The sequence below is a fragment of the Rhinatrema bivittatum genome, chromosome 8 (assembly GCF_901001135.1).
Source record: "Rhinatrema bivittatum chromosome 8, aRhiBiv1.1, whole genome shotgun sequence".
In the NCBI taxonomy this organism is placed as follows: domain Eukaryota; kingdom Metazoa; phylum Chordata; class Amphibia; order Gymnophiona; family Rhinatrematidae; genus Rhinatrema; species Rhinatrema bivittatum.
In genome coordinates this window covers 32385564-32401395 of record NC_042622.1, presented here as the reverse complement: position 1 = coordinate 32401395, position 15832 = coordinate 32385564, and the positions used below count along the sequence as shown (strand labels likewise).

Here is a 15832-nt window from a genome sequence, read left to right as displayed (position 1 = left end):
TCACACAGCTTAACATCAGGAAAAAAGGTGTAGTTATTTCTGGCATTAAAAAACATGCAATATTGCCCCTCATTTTTATTAATCCCACCCAAATCCCTCCCCAATCCCGCCCTTATGAAAAATTTGTATTTGCGCAATGAGATACCATTTTGATGAATGACTCTGTTAGTTTGGATTATTTTTGGGATGATAATAATACCAGCAAAATCAAGTTTTACAGCTGGGATGGAATAACTCACACTACCTCTCAAATTCTCTAGTGGATAAAGCAGTGGGCTATGCATCAGCAAAGGCAGTGTTCAAATCCTGCTTCTACCTCCCGTACTATTTGTGACCTTGGTCAAATTGGCTCACCCTTCATTACCTCAGGTACCAACTTAAACTGTACACACACTGAGGTAGAGACCTACCTGCTGGATATGAATGTAACTCCCCCTGAGCCTGTCTTTAGAAAGGTGAGTAAATAAAACTAAAATCCGCATTCTTCCTTTATCAAAGGAAATTATATTCTCTTTCCTTCTGGTATATCTGCAATAATTATTGTGGGTATCTGGAGTATGTTCTGTTGGCCTTTTATGATAATTTTTGTGCCCCATATAAGTACATCAATGATTAACTGTTTGCAAATGCTAATCGTGTGCAATTCGTTTCTAATTAATACAAAGCACTTCTGGCATCTCATTCCCTCCTAAGAAACTTCCTAGATTTCTCTGGTTTTTTTGCTAAGAAAGAGCCTTTCCTATCAGAATGCAACTTACCTGCCAAGAAAACACTTGGGAATCGTACTGAATTTTCTCCTCCGATCCTTGATAAGGTTCGATTTCTTGGATATCATCGCGTGATAGAGCTTCTCCCCTTTCTCTGCAATCATTACGTAAGCATCCCTCTCCATTCCCAGCTTAAGACCTGAAATACAAAATCAACATCTCACGCCAGCCGCTGAGGGTCCAAACGGCATGATGCCAGCAATGCCTGCTCCTATCCAGTTCTGATGATCCATTAGTGGAACCACAAACATACAAACCGGAGCGCGTTTCATTCTGCCAGAAAATGAACAGATGTGTCCAAAGACATTTAGGGACCGATGTATTAATCCGCATTAACATCGGCTGTTAATACATGTGAATATGTTGTTTTACTCTGCTGTCATTAATGCACATTTATGCGTTAATATGTAAATGATATAGCAAGCAAAATTATGCAAAGCAGATCATGGACATGTAGCATCGTTTGCATTAACCATCCACATCACCCTTAAAGAAACTTTGAGCTATACTATAAATACAGAGGCCAACCAGTGAGACAGAAATTCAAAGGCTAATGGCAACCATGACCATTATTTCTTCTTGCTAGCAGTTATGCTGATAATGTTGAGGTGAACTGTGAGTCTGTTCCCCCTAGTGAGAGCAAAGCGGATTTCGGAGCCCCAGATCTAGATTACTGATGTATTTTTGTGCTGTATTATGTATAGTCCACTCTTTCAGCCATTTCCAAGCAGAGTACATTCAGCTAAGGGATTTTCCTGCAATCTAACAGGCCGATGCAGAAAACGGTGCACTAGGGGACTGTGCGCAGAATTTCAGCACCCAGTTTTAATGCACAAGCTGCTTTATTTTTTTTTAAATTCCCACTGCATTAAGCTAATGCCAAGCCAATGCCTCAGGAGTTAAAAACTGCACATACAGAGTTCAAATTGGGAGCTCAGCACAGGCTGCAGGCACATTCTAACTCGGAGGGGAGAGGGGGTGTAGAGTTTGCCTGTTGCAGCCTTGTGCCTGAGCGTGCAAAGAAGAGGGGTAGGACCAAAGTGCCAATAAAGACCTCACAAGGGAAAAGTGAAAGTTAATGTCTCTTTATTGCATTGGAGAAAATAACTTAGCAACTGCAATTCTTGATGGCTTGTGGGGAGAGGAGAAGGACAGGTTTAAGCTTTTGCTTGGTTTGTTTCCTAAAGAAGACATTTTTCTGGCCTGTGTTTATATTTGTTTTGCCTGTCAGCAGTGGGTATTATCGGGGATTGTTATTTTATAATTTATTTTACCTCCTCAGTTTGAGGCCGATGCAATAAGACATGTGAAAGAATTCAAAGGGGCATGGGATAAACACTGTGGATCCCTAAAGGCTGGAGGATGTGAATGAAGAAAAGAGTGCATGGGGGTAAGTTGCAGGTGTGGCGGTTACTACTCTTAACCAAGAAGCCTGATGCTGCAGATGCAACTCCAACATTTGCTTTCTGCTTCGACGGCAGTGGGAAAAGGGGAATTGAATTCAGTCAGCAAACTGCGAGGGCCCTGACCTTTACAGTCTGGGAAACTGAGAAGCATGGGGGGTAACCTGCACGGCGCGGCAGATACTACCATAAGCTTGTTGGGCACGCTGGATGGTTCATTTGGTCATTTTCTGCCATCATTTCTATGTTAAAACAGGCGCTCATTCTGAGAGCAAGTTTTCCTAGTGCGCAAACAGCCACATCCCCTGAGCACCCGATGCAATATTAAAATGAGGGGCTGTGTTAGAAAGGATGTGCTAGGAAAACCTTGTGCGTCCCTAGCTCAAATTCATCGGGTGCACATCCGTTTTAACCGCTTCTGGCCGATTTCACCCCTTGCTATTGTACGTGCATGAAGTGCGTGTAAAGTGTGCGGGTATACAGTGTGCGCGGAAAGCGTGCATATAAAGTGTGTGCCCAGGAATTTTTTTTTTTTTTTATATCAAACCATTATACTATACCTATCTTTGTAAACACCAACGATAGTGTTACAACGATACTAAGTAGGAGGAACCACAGAGGACAGTAATTTTTAATTTATCATGAGCCCTTGACTCGCGGAGTGACTTAACGCCAGCTCCGCGGCTGGAGTTAAATTTTCTGCATTCAGAAGTGTGCGTTGGCACCTGGGGTGATTTTCTGCATCGGGGAGGGGTAACAGCTAATAGCCTCATCTACATGTTTTTTCTAATTAATCTTTTTCTAATTAATGTTTTTATAGCTTAGATACCCTATTATATACTCCCTGTTATTATATACATATATATCTCTTGTATATTTTCACATATATATTTTATTTACATATATCTCTTGTATATATTTTTTTTCACATCTTGCTATTGTTCTTTGTAAGGGCTATACCCATAAGTTATCAGTTGTATGTAAACCGATACGATGTGCAAATGGCTATCGGTATATAAGAAACTCCAAATAAATAAATAAATACATACATACATACATGTGCTGAGCGCTATCGGCTACGCAGCCATTTGGGCGGGCGTTTCAGACGTGCTAATCTCCTCATTGCATCAGGTACTAGTCTGGCACGCCCAAAACGAGCGTCCAACCATGCGTAAACCTGTGTCTTCGGCTGGGCGCATTTTATTGCATCGGCCACTTTGTCTTTGTTTTAAAAGGGCCAAAACTTAAAACAACCCTGAAAATCTCTCTTTTTTTTTTTTTTGGCTCGTGTATATTTTTTTAAAAAGACCCTAAAGTTTCTGTTTAAGTTTCTTCACTACATCGTTTTATGATTTTCCAATATTGCTCTGCCTCCATCTGCAAACTGAACTTCTGCAAGGGGACAGCAGCACTGGAAACCTAACTCCATCCTTCACCAGGAGTAAAGTTTCTAGCACTAGGAAAACCCAAGTTAGGCCAAGCGCACTTCTCGGCATCAGGGAGTACTGCTTAATGCCCTCACTTGATGGGATTTGCGTGTGAGGGCACTAAGCAGGACGCACAGTTTTACATGCAACATTTTTGTGCACAAACCTCTTTCCTGCATCGACAGTAAGGTTTGTGAGCACATGCGGGCAGATTTTAAATTCCCGGCGCGTGGAAATCTCGGGGTTTACGCACATGGCCTGGCCTTACGCGTGCCAGGCGAATTTTCAAATGGGCCCGGTCATGGGCGTAAACCCCGGTATGCGAATAAGTCCCGTGCCCTGAAAAGGGGGCGGTCTGGGGGCGTGTTCTGGGCAGGGAGGGGTGGGGCGGGGCGGGATGGATGCCAGCCGGTAACTTGCTGGTGTGGCGGTTATAAAATCCAGCGCGCATGTGCACGCGGCCACCCGATTTTATAACATGTGTATGCACCGGCGCACGCATATTATAAAATCGGCAAGTATTAAAATCTACCCCAAAATGTGCATTCTACTGAATGCATCTTATTGTATTGACCTGTAAATCTGTACCCAACGCAATGGAGGGTGAAGAGACTTCAAGGGAACAGGTGTTTTACAATAATATTCACAAATGGTCCCTGTGGACGGATTCTCTAATAAATACTGCTGTGTACATACCTTGAAGGCACTTATTGCTTATTTAAAATATTTATTCTGGGGATGTTGGACCATTTGTGAATATTATTGCAACACACCTGTTCCCTTGCTATGGGTTTGCTCATTACTCCACATTTTTTGGGGTGAAGGGACTTAGCCAAGATCACAAGGCGCAGCCAGCAGTGGGATATGAGCATTGGCTTCCCTAGTGTGCAGCCTCCTGCTCTAACCTCTACTCTATAATATATTCTATTTTGTTTTATTTGTTTGATGTAACTCGCTTTGGGCTGAACTTGTTTCAAGGAAGGTGATATAAAAGTATTACACAAAATACAACAGCCCACGCAGTAATGTTAATTTTATTTTTTTTTATTTAACTTCTTTTACTATACCGACACTCAAGACCAGGTCTTATCGTACCGGTTTACATTAGAACAAGGGGAAAAATCAATTAACGTATAAGTGGAAAAGAGAAGTTACATTAAAACAGGGAGAGTAAAAACATGGATGTCGGAAGATAGGACAGAATTAAGTAATTGAACAATAAGTTAACAAAATTACAAACTATAAATTAACATAAAACAATAAATTAATAATACAGAAAACATGGATTATAATCAGCGGAAATATACATGGAAATATATATATATGGAATATATACAGCTGGAATATACATGTTATGTCAGATGGGAGGAGTGGCGGGGGTGAGGGAAAAGGGTGGGTTGAGGTTGCGAGTGGAAAAGGGAAAAAGTGAAAAAAGTTTGGGAGTGCGGGGAGGGAGAAGGGTGGGTTGGAGGGTGAGAGAGAGTTGGTTAATATGGAATCCTTCAACGATAGGCTTGTGTGAACAGCCAGGTTTTAAGTTTTTTTCTGAAGGTTAAATGGCATTGTTCCTGGCGTAAGTCTTGAGGAAGCGAATTCCAATGTAGGGGACCTGCTGTTGAAAAAGCTCGCTTGTGGATGGAGTTGTGAACTGATGATTTGTTGGGAGGGGCCTTGAGCTTACTTTTGTAGGCAGTTCTTATTGGTCTTGAAGATGTAAGTAGTTCCAGAGGGAAGGTGAGTTGGAGAGAGGATTGTTGGTAGACCGATTTGTGGATGATAGTGAGAGCTTTGAACAGTATTCTATGTTGAATAGGAAGCCAATGTAAGATTTTTAGGATAGGTGTGATGTGGTCCTTGCGCCGTGTGTTTGTAAGGATCCTGGCTGCTGCGTTTTGCAGCATCTGTAGAGGTTTGGTCGAAGAGGCGGGGAGACCGAGTAGAAGAGCGTTGCAATAGTCAATCTTTGAAAACAGTATTGCTTGAAGCACAGAACGGAAATCCTGGAAGTGTAAGAGCGGTCTTAGATGCTTCAGGACCTGTAGCTTGAAGAAACATTCTTTAGTTGTAGCGTTAATGAATTTTTTGAAATTCATTCTGGAGTCAAGGGTGGCCCCAAGGTCTCTGACATGGCTTGCTAGTGGGGTTATTGTGTTATTAGTGAAGGGGTGGTTATCGCTAGGGGAGATAACCAGGAGTTCCGTTTTGGACGTATTTAGGACCAGGTTGAGATTCGTGAGAAGCTGGTTGATGGCATGTAGGCAGTCGTTCCAGAAATTTAGAGTTGAGGAGATGGGGTCCGAGATGGGGATTATGATTTGCACATCGTCTGCGTATATAAAATGGGTGAGGTTGAGGCTATTGAGCAGCTGGCATAAAGGAAGTAGGTATATGTTAAACAGGGTAGGGGACAGAGAAGAGCCCTGTGGTACTCCTTGTTTTGATGGGACGGGGTGGGATTCTTTGTCGTTTATTTTAACTTTGTAGTGCCTGTTGTTCAGAAAGGATTTAAACCAGAGCAGTGCAGAGCCAGAGATGCCTATTTCCATTAGACGGCTGATGAGGATGTCGTGATTTACCGTGTCAAACGCCGCAGAAATATCGAGTAGGGCTAGGAGGTAAGATTGTCCCTTGTCAAGGCCCATCAGGATGGTGTCCGTTAAAGAAAGAAGGAGGGATTCTGTGTTTAGGCGTTTCCTGAAACCGAATTGAGAAGGGTATAAGATATTGTGGGAGTCCAAGTAGTCGGTGAGACGGAAGTTGACAAGTTTTTCCATTATTTTAGCTATAAAAGGTAGGTTTGCGATGGGGCGGAAATTTGCTGGGTTGGCTGGGTCCAGATTGGGTTTTTTTAGTAAGGGTTTCAGCGAAGCAATTTTTAAGGAGTCAGGGACAGATCCTTGATTGAGGGAACAATTTATGATGTCTGCCAGAGATCTGGCAATGGTGTTAGGAATGGTGAGGAGAAGTTTGGTTGGTATTTGGTCTAGAGGGTGAGATGAGGGTTTCATTTTCTTGATAATCGATTCTATTTCCAGGGATGATGTAGGTTCAAGAGATACTAGCGTCTGTTTAAGAATAGTAGAGGATGGATTTTGGCTAGGAGTTTGGCTGGGGGGTTGTAAGGCTATTGATGATTTGTTGGATGTTGCCAGTGGGCCAAGTAGGTTTTTGACTTTGTTGTCAAAGAAAATCGCCAACTCTGTAGATTTGTTTTGGGCTTCTTCTTCTGAGAAGGTAGGGGAAGTGGGAGTGGTGAGGGCTGCCACATATGAGAAGAGCGTTTTCGGGTCGTATAGGAAACCGTGTATTTTTTTGGCATAAAAATCTCGTTTGGTGCGGGTGATCGATGTTCTGTAGAAGCTCATTGCTGTTTTGTAAGTAGCCAATGATGTGGGGGAGGGGTCTTTCCGCCAGCGTAGTTCCTTGTGTTGTAGGTCTTGTTTGAGTTTTCTTAATTCCGTAGAGAACCAGGGTTTTTTGTTCGAGCGTGCTGGGTTGATAATTTTTGAGGATAATGGGCAAATTGAGTTTGCTACTGCGTGTGTGATTGTTTGCCAGGAATTAATTGCGGTATCAGCATCTGTGAAGTCCAGTTTGGATAGGTCTTTGGCAAGGCTGTTGTTGAGTGCGTCCATTGAACAAGGTTTCCTGAATTGGATGGAGGATTTGGAAGCAACAGGGGTCTGTTTTTGATTAATGGCTAGTTTTGTAACTATCAACGAGTGGTCTGACCAGGGGATGGGGGAGCAGGAAGGTGGGGAGATGGGCGAGATGGTTTCATTAGTGAATATCAGGTCAAGCGTGTGGCCTGCCTTGTGGGTGGGATTATTTATGATTTGATTGAATCCCATAGCCTGGAAGGAGGAAAGTAGGGCTTCGCAATTGGAAGATGGGGAGGGAGAATCAACATGGATGTTGAAATCTCCTAAAATGATAGCGGGTAAGATGGAGTCGATATGTTTGGCTATAATTTCGATGAGTGGAGAGGGGTCGGCTTCTAGGAGCCCTGGGGGGGCGTAAATAAGGCAGATTTGGAGTTGGGAGGATTTGAATAATCCGATTTCTAATTTAGTCGTAGATTTGAAGGCTTGTTGAGTTAGTCTTAATTCTTTTTTTGTGATTAACATTATTCCACCCCCTCTTTTTTTAGGTCTGGGGATAGAGAAGACGTCATATTGTTGTATTGGTAGTTGGTTGATTATGGCTGTATCAGTGTTTTTCAGCCATGTTTCGGTAATGGCACAAATGTCCGGTTGAGAGTCTAGGAGATGGTCGTTGAGCAAGTGAGATTTTTTTGAGAGTGACTGTGAGTTTAGAAGGCTTAAGGTTATTAAGGATAGACCTAGGAATTGTGTTATTGGGGAGATCATGATTGGAATCAGAGATCTCTTTGAGCGTAGATTGAGTAATGGTGCGTTAGCTCTGGTGGGGATTGAGCGAGGGATAATCGGAATGGAGAAGGTTTGTAGCATGTTAATGTCTTTTTTGGATGTAGGTTGATGCTGGATGCTGGAGATACAGATGACAACTCCCCGACACGCAGTTACATTTTTGCATAAATGCATCTGCGATGTGCTTTATACATTTTAACGTGGATACTTTTCCGCTGCGCTAATAGATAATGAGCTATTTTGCAAACTTTTGCATAACACTACCTCATTAGCATAGATTCCACATTAACACCATTGCAAGCTAGTTTCTGCACGTTAAGAATATGACTAATGCACATTAACAGCATGTGATCGCATTTAACAATTGCAATAGTGTTAACGTGCTTTAGTACATTGGGTCTACAGTTTAGTCTAAATATCTGCACAGTTTAAAAGCAAATACCTTTTGCATAAAATACATTTTAATAAATTACAGCTTGATTTCAGCTTTAAAAAAGTCAGTCGTACTAAAAAAACCCCAGCATTTAACCTGTACAGTTGATAATTAAATTCATTAAATTACTTTGTTAACAACTCCCTCTCTCATTCATATTTAATTTTAATTCTTGAAGTCACATTGGTTTAAAGTTTCTGAGAACACCTCTTATTTAATCGCTCTAATATCTATGTAAACTGAGGATGCTGCTGTACTGATTATCATCAGAATCCCATGCGGGCATCACAGTGAGGCACATAAGTAATGAATGTAGCACAAATATTTGAAAAGAGAGCTCAGAAATAGAATTTAAAACCAGGTAATGTAGACATGACAAAAAAAAATTGCACTTAAATTCAAAACTTGGGTAAAACCTAAAAGAGCTTTGGGATTTGGATTGGTATTTGGAGCTACTTTTGACCTTATCCCTGAGGAATGCATCCTGTCCACGTGAACGTTACCTTGGATTAAATAACATTTTGTTTCAAGCAATTGGGTGAATCTCTGTGAATGACATAACACATGGAGACCTTGGCCCTCGAGTGAAGAGTTTGCACAGGAGCAGCAGAAGATCAACTTTGGGGTTGGAATCACATCCAATCTCTCTTTGGAGAAAGAGTCACTCTACTTATCTAAGATAAGGGACTATGAACTATTTTTACACTTGCGATCTGATGTTAGGTGCTAGATCTGAAACAAGCGTTTATGATCTTTATTGTCCACCTGTTACGTGCTTCGGTACTCAGTAACACCCTTTGCAGTACTAAAAATACTACTTCATGCATGAATTGAAATTTCCCACAGCAATCGATTAAATAGTGTAATTTTGCTTCAGGGTTAGACTGAACCTTTGCAATTTTATCATTAGAATAAGTCTACTGCTGATATTTTTCAATTTGCTAGTAGTTTATTGAATTAAATATGACCCTATTTGTTTTATGGATTCATTTTGGGCTGTAGGGTCATTCTTCGCTTTGTTTTTGGTGTTGTAATCAAAACATGAGAAATAAAGTATAGCCAAAAAAAAAAAAGGAAAGAAAACAGAGATTAAACCAATAAAGGAAACAGTCAATCCAGAAGGAGGCTGCTTGATATGTTTAAGAATACAGTTAGTGTTATTTTAATAATTACCTCCAAGACTGGGTTTTCCTGTTAAAGCCCTAGTGTCAAGATCAATGAGGGAGCATTTGGCACCCTACAGACATTTGGCAGCTCCAGTACAGGGTTTCCCTCTTCGGTATACTGGCTTCGGCACAGCACCACTCTGTGCCTCGTGCTGGCAAGATTTTGCCACCCCCAAAACTTTGGCACTCTGGGCGCCCGCCCAGTTTGCTTAAAGGAAGTGTGTGAAGACCTGAAGCAACTCCTGCCAGCAAGGTATTAACTATCAGTAAATGTCTTCTCCGTCAAGTATTACTTAAATAATCCATTCAGCAGTATATAACTAAGAGGGTCATTTATCAAAATGCATCAGGACCCTAACACAGGCAATAACGCCGTAACGCCTGCGATAAATACCGCATTGTGAAATGCATATGCAAATTTAAAACTAGTATTCGAGTGAGGGGAGTTTGGGCGGAGTAAATGGAAATGAGGGTCAGTTAACATGGCGTGCGATAAAGTAATGCACGCTATCGTGGGATTTAACTACCCCTTTTTTCTGTGTGTTATGCCTGCATTACCAGCCGAAACAAGAGAGAGAGAGAAAAAAGAGAGAGAGCCTCTGTGGAGGCTCAGTTACATTTGCTACCTAACTTGATGCATTCTCTACCTAGCTGCAATCAAGCTAGGTAGAGAATAAGAGGTACAAATCTACTCTTCTTTCACCTTTCATCACTCCAAATCACATTCAATCTTCACTGATGGTAGTGGTAAAAAAGTTAACTTTTTTGTGATCCTCTCTCAGCCCAAAATCTTTTCTTGTGTCAGGGCCAAAATTATGGAACATTTTGCCTGGAGGGTTACTGGCAATTAATGATATTAGTATTTTTAGGAAACAATTAAAAGCACATTTGTTTTCGCACACTTTCAAGTAATAGTACTGTCGGTAGTAGCTGGTATTTTTCTCTTTATTGAACCTGATTTGGTTGTATATTTTAATGTTTTATTTGATTATATTTAATTTTAAGATTGTTAAGCTATGATTTTTTAAATTGTAATCTGCTTAGCACAACTTATTGCTATAAGTGGAATAAAAACACTTATAAATAAATAAATAAGATTTATTTATTTATTTATTTAGTACTTTTATGTTCCGTTAATCTGTAATTCATTCTTAACGGTTTACAGAAAAATTAAAACATGGTCTTAAAAAAGTAAATTACAAAACAAATTCTTTATACAATGAACATTAAGAAACAGAAATAAATAATATTTTAACTGAATCTAAAAAATTAAATTATTGAATATAATATCGCAATAAAAAGAAAAAGAAAAAAGATAAAAACAATCAAATAAAACTTTAAAAAGCTAAAATATAGAGATGTGAATCGGAACCGGAATCGGTTCGGATTCCGGTTCCAATTCAGATCGTGGGGTTTTTTTTTCGTCCGGCCCGATCGCGGTTTTGTTTATCGGCTATGCCCGAGCCGATAAACAAAAAACCCACCCCGACCCTTTAAAACTAATCCCTTAGCTTCCCCCACCCTCCTGACCCCCCCCAAAACATTTTACAGGTACCTGGTGGTCCAGTGGGGGTCCTGGGAGCGATCTCCCGCTCCCGGGCCATCGGCTGCCACTAATCAAAATGGCGCCGATAGCCTTTTGTCCTTACCATGTGACAGGGTATCCGTGCCATTGGCCGGCCCCTGTCACATGGTAGGAGCACTGGATGGCCCGCGCCATCGGCGCCATTTTGATTAGTGGCAGCCGACGGCCCGGGAGCGGGAGATCGCTCCCAGGACCCCCACTGGACCACCAGGTACCTGTAAAAAGTTTTTTGGGGGGTCGGGAGGGTGGGGGAAGCTAAGGGATTAGTTTTAAAGGGTCGGGGTGGGTTTAGGGGTTATTTTTGTGTGCCATTTTTCCCGCCCTCCCCCAAAACGATAAGAGAACCCCCACAAACAATATCGTGGGATTTTCCTATCATTTTGGGGGAGCCCCCGATTTCTGACGATTTTGAAAATATCGTACGATATTTTCAATCGTCCGAAGCCCGATTCACATCCCTACTAAAATATAAGGCTGATCGGCAAGAGCCTGTCATAGCTGCTAATTCAGGTGTTGTATGCCTTTTTAAAGAGCTAAGTTTTCAAAGTCTTCTTGAAGGCTTTAATATCTTTTTATGTCCTTAGTTCACTCGGTAATTGATTCCATAATTTAGCGTCTTTGATGGAAAATGCTCTTTCTCTAACTTTATGTAGGATAGCATTAAAATATTGGTCCTATATGTTTTCAAGAGCTAAAGCAATTAAACACTAGCCCTCCAAATGCCACGGCAAATAAATACATTCTAGTGTTAAGGACTTGAATTAATTGCAGGGAGTTGTTGGAAAGGCCATGTCATCTGTTAAACTCAAAGAAGAATGGCAGTGGAAAGGAAAACCTACACAGAGGCTGGAGAAACCTTATAGATTTATTGAGGCTTAAGCTTTTCAGGCCAAGTGCCCATGCACTTCATCAGATGTGTCTGTCGGACTCTTACCTTCCTAAACCTATGCCTCAGTGGATCTGTTGGTCCAGAAGCTGTCCCCAGCCTGTCTGCTGGTTTTGCTTCTTCAGTTTAACATGCCCACCCTTCCAGTAGTTTATCACCACATACAGGAAAGGTTATCGAAAACTTCACCTTCCTATCTTGTACAGTGTGACTTTACAGATCTTAAAGCTAAGCACGTTTTAATAAAGCATCAGTACTAGTGAAAACATTTTTAGATCATTCAGACCACAGTTCGGTGATATGAAAGATACTCCTTTCATATTTTTATTGTATTTTTGTTTATTCATTTCTTAACGGAGATTAATGCTGAAAGGTTTTGAAATATCATGCTCTTAGCCAAACCCACCCTTAACAAACTTCCTGCTGCATTGATCATTATCAGAACCTCACGATACCTCGCCTAGCCATGTAAAGCCTGAGCACAACATAAACAAACGACGTGCACTCAGAGAAAATAATTCCAAAGACTACAAAAAAAAGGATGCACACCTTTTATTTAAAAAAAAAAAGAGAGAGGTAAACCATGAGAAATAAAATACTTTATCATAAAAATGGAAGGAGAATTCGTAAGGAATCTACAAGAAGCAGCAGAAGAGCTAAGATAAGACCAGTTGCTATTTTAAGCAACCTAGGTAGCAGTGCTTGTGAAGTAGTGGACCAGATGATGTGAAATTAGATAAATTAGCGGCACTGCTTTTGTACTGGAAGGTCAAAAGTTCAAATCTTATATGGTGGGAAGGAAATACATCTTACCTTTGGCCAGTGTCCGGTGCAGGAAACACATTATCCTGCATATCTTTCAACCTCAGACTAGGCCACCGGGATCCTGTCTACTGTTGAGTGCTGACGGCTTGATCTTCCTTGATTAACAAAACAATGTTTTGCTAATTTTTCAACACGATCTAATCAGTTTTAAAGATCAAATGCCATGGCTTGACTGCATTTGATTTTGTCAAATGACCACCCTACTTATTCCCTTTGATGCGCCGTAATTCTATCAACAGAGGAAAACTCCATTTCTTTGTCATTCTGGAGGTTCATGCCACTGTCTCGTTTACTTGCTTGACTGTCTCATTTCATTTACACACATTAGGAGTTCATAGTACCCATTGAGTTACACAAAGACAAGAGCAATTCTTGAGAATTTAAAGAGGGTAATTTTAAAACAGCCTGCAGAGTAGTACATTTTACACGCAGACTTTGCTGAGTATTTCCCAAGGAAACGTAAGTGCACATGTTTGCTTTGAAAATCCTCTATTAGTTGGCCAAGTGTGCGCATGCACACTTCCATTTACAGAAAGTTCCACTTGATTTTCAAAAGCATGTACATGTGTAAAACTGGGATTTACATGTGTAAATGCACTGAACCCGTGCAAATGGGCTTTTGAAAATTGCTACAATCAATGCCATTGAATTGTCCATAGGATTTGCTCGTGGTAAGTACTCTTTACATGCGTAAATGGCTTTTGAAAATTGCTACAATAGTATATGCTACATTTATGTGCATAACTGCTTTGAAAACTCACCTGATTTGGTTTAAGAACCCAGTAAATTTGTGTACACTTACACGCAGACTTTGTCAAATCAAAAACAGGAGTGTAGGTGAAGACCGCCCCTCCCTCCCCCCTTCAAGTGTCTCTCCTCAGTGTATTTACAAGTGTGGATAAAACCGGGTTACTTTTGGCCCAGGTCAATTTTAGAACCCCAAAAAGACTGAAAAAAGAGTGTAGAATTAAATACAAAATCATTACCATTTCATTTACCATTGGTTCTCAACTCTGCTGTTCTCAACGGAATCTGGTCTTCATTATATTCACATTGAACATTGATGGAAATATTTGCACACTTTGGGTCTGATTTTCAAAAGCATGTACATGTGTAAAACTGGGATTTACATGTGTAAATGCACTGAACCCGTGCAAATGGGCTTTTGAAAATTGCTACAATCAATGCCATTGAATTGTCCATAGGATTTGCTCGTGGTAAGTACTCTTTACATGCGTAAATGGCTTTTGAAAATTGCTACAATAGTATATGCTACATTTATGTGCATAACTGCTTTGAAAACTCACCTGATTTGGTTTAAGAACCCAGTAAATTTGTGTAACTTATTTCCCCTAGAAAACCATCAGACCTAGGGAGCACAAGGCCTGGAGCCTAAAGTCATTTCCCTCTATCAATGCTATAAATTGTTGGGCTCCAAGAATACTAATTCATGTTGAAATTTAGCTGCAGAATCCATGGTGCTTTCTGTCTTGGCTACTACAGCAACTTTCACTTCCCGTCCCCAGAAGAGGGAAGGCGGTGACTGGTACAATAACTCAGCCTACACCTGCTGAAGACGCAGGAATTCCCCTGAGATTTTATTTTATTATTATTTTTTTTGTTATCAAAGAGGAATTGGAAAAAGCAAATCCTTAGAAATTCTTTTTACTATGATCTTCTGCATATGTTTCTAGAAATGTCTTTCTTCTAAATAGTTTCCATTGAAAACATTATAAATCATTACAAAAATACATTTTCAGGATGTTGCAGGCACATTATCAAGTTGTACCTTGAATTTTAATGTTATTAAAGAGAAACAAACACCCGATTCATGTGCTAGAACATGTAAGTAAAAACACATTCCTGCTAGTGGAAATAAAATATGGGGCTAGAGAAAGTTTGTTCATTTTTCTATGGGAATATAATAGCTGAAATGATGAATTGCTTAAATTTGCACAGACATTCATCAAATAAACGTTCATCATACCATCACTTTACACAGCTCATCTATCAAATGAGCCCCGGTGCTCTCAGTTTACAAATTATTGGCATAACACAGTAAAACAGCAGATGACAGCGGAAAATGACCAACCTATCCATCCATTCTGCCCAGTTATTGTGTCTACACTACTAAAGAAGCATTCCAGCTGCCTGCCAGAGTGTGACCACATGTAAGATATTTCTCTTTATCCAGGACAGACTATTTTGCATTTCTCCTTGATACTCCACTATTCTTGGGATACTAATGAAGCTACAAGATCCTCTCTTAGCTTTCTCCAGCACCCATCCTTTCTCACGTCCAAAGCACAAAGCTCTATAATAATCTAAAAAGTCAGTAGGGCAAGCACAGTCATTGCCCAAACATCCAGTCTCCTGGGTTTCCTATGCAGTCTGCCAGACAGACCAGCTGCTAGCTTGTTTCTAATAGTTTCAGATATTCTTCAAATACAAGGAATGTATCACACTTACTATAAAATCCACTACAGTTATCTACCTATTATCCAACTGCCAAGTAGTCGACTAGTCCAAGTAATCGTTTTGGTGATAGATGTACCACGCTTGGACAATAATCAAAAAAGTCCAGATAACCGATCTTGCTGTCAATCACAGTTGGCCACCAGGGACGCATCCTTCCAGCAAGTCAACCCTGTCTGGACATCGGAGGTCACCGTCAATCAGCACCTTGTCTCAGTCTCTCTCTCACCCCAACCTCTCATTGACTTGTAATGCCACACATTCCAAGTAAGCACCAGATATTTGATGCTTCCGATTATCTGACCTAGCTCAGGTCCCAAGGGGTCAGATAACAGGTCAATGACTGTACTATCAAATTGCAAAGGGCATCAAGCATAGCCTCCAGCAAACACAAATACTCGCTCCCATAAAATAATCCTTTTATCTCTTATTGCAATCCATGATAATCAGTCACCGCACCATCCAGAACATAAC

The 15832-nt window shown here is 40.7% G+C and overlaps 1 protein-coding gene across 2 annotated transcripts in view; it reads right to left on the bottom strand.

Annotated features, from left to right (window-relative positions):
- Positions 1-15832, bottom strand: part of PREX1 (phosphatidylinositol-3,4,5-trisphosphate dependent Rac exchange factor 1) — a 411313-nt gene that overhangs the window by 156848 nt on the left and 238633 nt on the right. For both annotated transcript variants that reach the window (XM_029611388.1, XM_029611389.1), the window contains exon 10: positions 759-906. In XM_029611388.1, the coding sequence (XP_029467248.1) occupies positions 759-906 (148 nt within the window). The remainder of the gene's footprint in view (positions 1-758; positions 907-15832) is intronic.